The 2,813-nt window shown below is 44.1% G+C and overlaps 1 protein-coding gene across 1 annotated transcript in view; it reads right to left on the bottom strand.

Moving 5' to 3' along the window:
* Positions 1 to 2,813, bottom strand: part of NLRP2 (NLR family pyrin domain containing 2) — a 32,289-nt gene that overhangs the window by 9,613 nt on the left and 19,863 nt on the right. The window contains exons 5-6 of the mRNA XM_007958976.2: positions 1,417 to 1,587; positions 215 to 379 (exon numbers count right to left, since the gene is read on the bottom strand). Of these exons, the coding sequence (XP_007957167.1) occupies positions 215 to 379; positions 1,417 to 1,587 (336 nt within the window). The remainder of the gene's footprint in view (positions 1 to 214; positions 380 to 1,416; positions 1,588 to 2,813) is intronic.

Genomic DNA, 2,813 nt, shown 5'->3' with positions numbered 1-2,813 from the left:
GAAGGTAGGAGCTCTGGTGGTGCAGTGCCTAAGGCATTTGACTGCTAACCAGAAGGCTGGCGGTTCAAACCCACCAGCCACTCCTCGTTAGGAAGATGGGACAATCTACTTCCGTAGTGATACTGCGTCAGAAACCCAAGGAGGGATCGCTATGAGTCGGGGCCAACTCGACGGCACATAACAACACAACAACAATAGAGATGGTGAGCTATACCTGAGGTACTGCAGGTTACATTTTGCGTGTCTCAAGACTTCACTCAACAGGGGAAGCATATCATTCTGGCCGTTGCCCTGAAGGGTCAGATGTGTCAGGGTCTCTTGACCACTGAAAGCGAGGCAGAAGTCCCGATAAGCATCAGCAGGTGAGATGTTGTTGAGGCTGGAGAAAACAAAGACGAGATCTTGAGTCTTGGAGCCTGCACCATCACGGACAGAAACAAAGACTGCAATATGTTTATGCTTTGGAAACTACTAGAGCCACAACTTCTCCAGTGACCTCAAACTTCTGCCTGAGAGCAATCATAAGCATCTCCTTCAAATAAGAGCCATTCCTTCTATGAGTTTCTGCAAAGGTGGCTGCTGTTAGTTATGGTGGAGTTGGCCTCCAGCTGCTGGTGGCCCCTCGTACAACAGAAATCAGTGCTGCCTCATCCTGCGTCATTCCCCTGACTGGTTGCAGACATGACTGCTATGATCTGTAGGGATTAGTGCAACACTAGGGCTTTCCTTCCTGGTCCATTTCAGTTTGGAAGCTTCACTGAAACCCGTTCAGCATCAGAGCAACCTGTGAGCCTCCATTGACAGTTGGGTGGTGGTCCTCCAAGAGGAGCACTGGCTGGGAGTCGAACCTGGATCCTCTTTGTACGGAACTGAGAATTCTACCACCGAGTCCCCAATGCCTCTAGCCCAAGTGGCAGTCCCTTCCCAATGCTCAATTTTAAAGCTTGGCCCAACATGTTTATCTCCATCTCCCTACATCAGAGGCTCTCGACTAGGGGTGACTGGGCACCCACCTGGGGACATTGGGGAACGACTGGAGGCATGTTGGGTGTCACAAACCATCACAGGGGTATATGGGTGCTAGTGGTACTTGGTGAGTAGAGACCAAGGATACTTCTCAACATCCTACAATGCACGGGACATTCCCTATACCTCAACAAGGGCATTTCCATCCCCAAATGTCAACAGAGGTTGAGAAACCCTGTCCTACGTGTAGCCCTATGGTCATCATAATTGATGTCCCTCATGGCGTTCTGTGGCTGTCCAAACCGTAGTTCATATTTCATTAAAATTACTTTCTATGGTTCTCCCAGTAGACAAATCTAAGGACAGGGGTTCAAACATTGCTGCACTGTCAGAACACAAGGTTGGTCATGCCCTCGGGGTCTCACCCCAGGGCCGCCATCTTTCACTTACACCACCTTCTGAAGACTATGAGTGGCAGAGGCTACGTTCTCACAAATAACCCTCAGTGAGGTGTTACTAAGGAAGCTTTGACTGATGTCCAGAGATGTCAGATTCTTATTTGAGCCAAACACGGAGCAAAGGTCCATCCAGAAAGGTAGCATGTGTTGATCCTTCTGGGATCTGCAGGGAAGAGATGAAGGAATTTACCGAGGATTTCTGGAGACAAAAACCAGTATTTGGCCACCATGTTGAAGATATTGAGAATTGCTCTGGGCAGATACCTCAACAACCAAACCTAACCAGTTGCTATCAACTGGACACTGATTCATGGTGGCCTCATGTAGTAAATTTATGCTCCATAGGTGTTTTTTCTTTCTTTCCTTCATTTAATTTTTGACAACTTTTTATTGTGATTTGGGTGAAAGTTTACAGAGCAAGTGAGTTTTCCATTTAAAAATCCATACACATTTGTTTCATGTCACTGGCTGCAGTTCCCTCAAGGTAACATCATTCCTCTCACCTCCTCCCTGTGTTTCTTGTTTCCATTTCTCCTTCTTTCCTAACACTTCCCGCCCTCCAAACTTTGTCCCTGGGCAAATGCTACTCTTCCAGTAGCTGAGTTTTGGGAAACATGTCACCAGTCTTTCTTTCCAGGTTTCTCTGGGTGCTCAAACCACCAACGTTTTGGTTACATTAAGCATTTGTACCACCTAGGACTCCATACCCTGAGTAGGTAGGTGTAACTCTAAACATTGGATGATTCAATATTTCATACCACCATCCAACGAAACATCACATAAGACATATCACTGGAGAAAGAACATGTACTTTCTTCACTTATGCTAATTTAAACTCTAAGCACTTCATTGGAAAAAGATTGAGACCAATAGACCAATCACTAGGGAACGTTTGAAGACCTAGTTGTGCATCTTTTCATACCACAGGTGACCATTTTCAACCTTATCTGTTGACCTAAAATAATGTTCATAAAAACTTGAGAAAATATCATCTTTAAGCAGTTACATATTCATATATGCACATTTCTCAAAGAAAATGTTTCCTGGTGGTAACCTTTGGGGCATAGGATTTATGTGGGTGACTTAAGCTTTTTATCAATGTATCAGTCTTGCTTTAACTTTCTATGTATGCACAGTTAACTCTATAATCAGAAACATATTTCAATATTCAAAAAACTGACAAGGGCACTAGAAATGATATCAGAAAGTTAAAATATGATCCTATACCCAGAAAACCCAAGAGATTCAATCAAAAAACTACTGGAACTAATTGAGGGATTTAGCAACGTCACAGGATATAAGATCAACATCCAAAAATCAGTTGGATTCCTCTACACCAGCAAAGAGATTGCTGAAAAAGAAATAAAAAAATCAATACCGTTCTCAATA

This window comes from Orycteropus afer, unplaced genomic scaffold (genome assembly GCF_000298275.1).
Source record: "Orycteropus afer afer isolate SDZICR_OR568_19922 unplaced genomic scaffold, OryAfe1.0 scaffold01268, whole genome shotgun sequence".
Taxonomy (NCBI): Eukaryota; Metazoa; Chordata; class Mammalia; order Tubulidentata; family Orycteropodidae; genus Orycteropus; species Orycteropus afer.
Note: the sequence above shows the minus strand (reverse complement) of the source record. Positions and strands in the feature narration are given on the sequence as shown.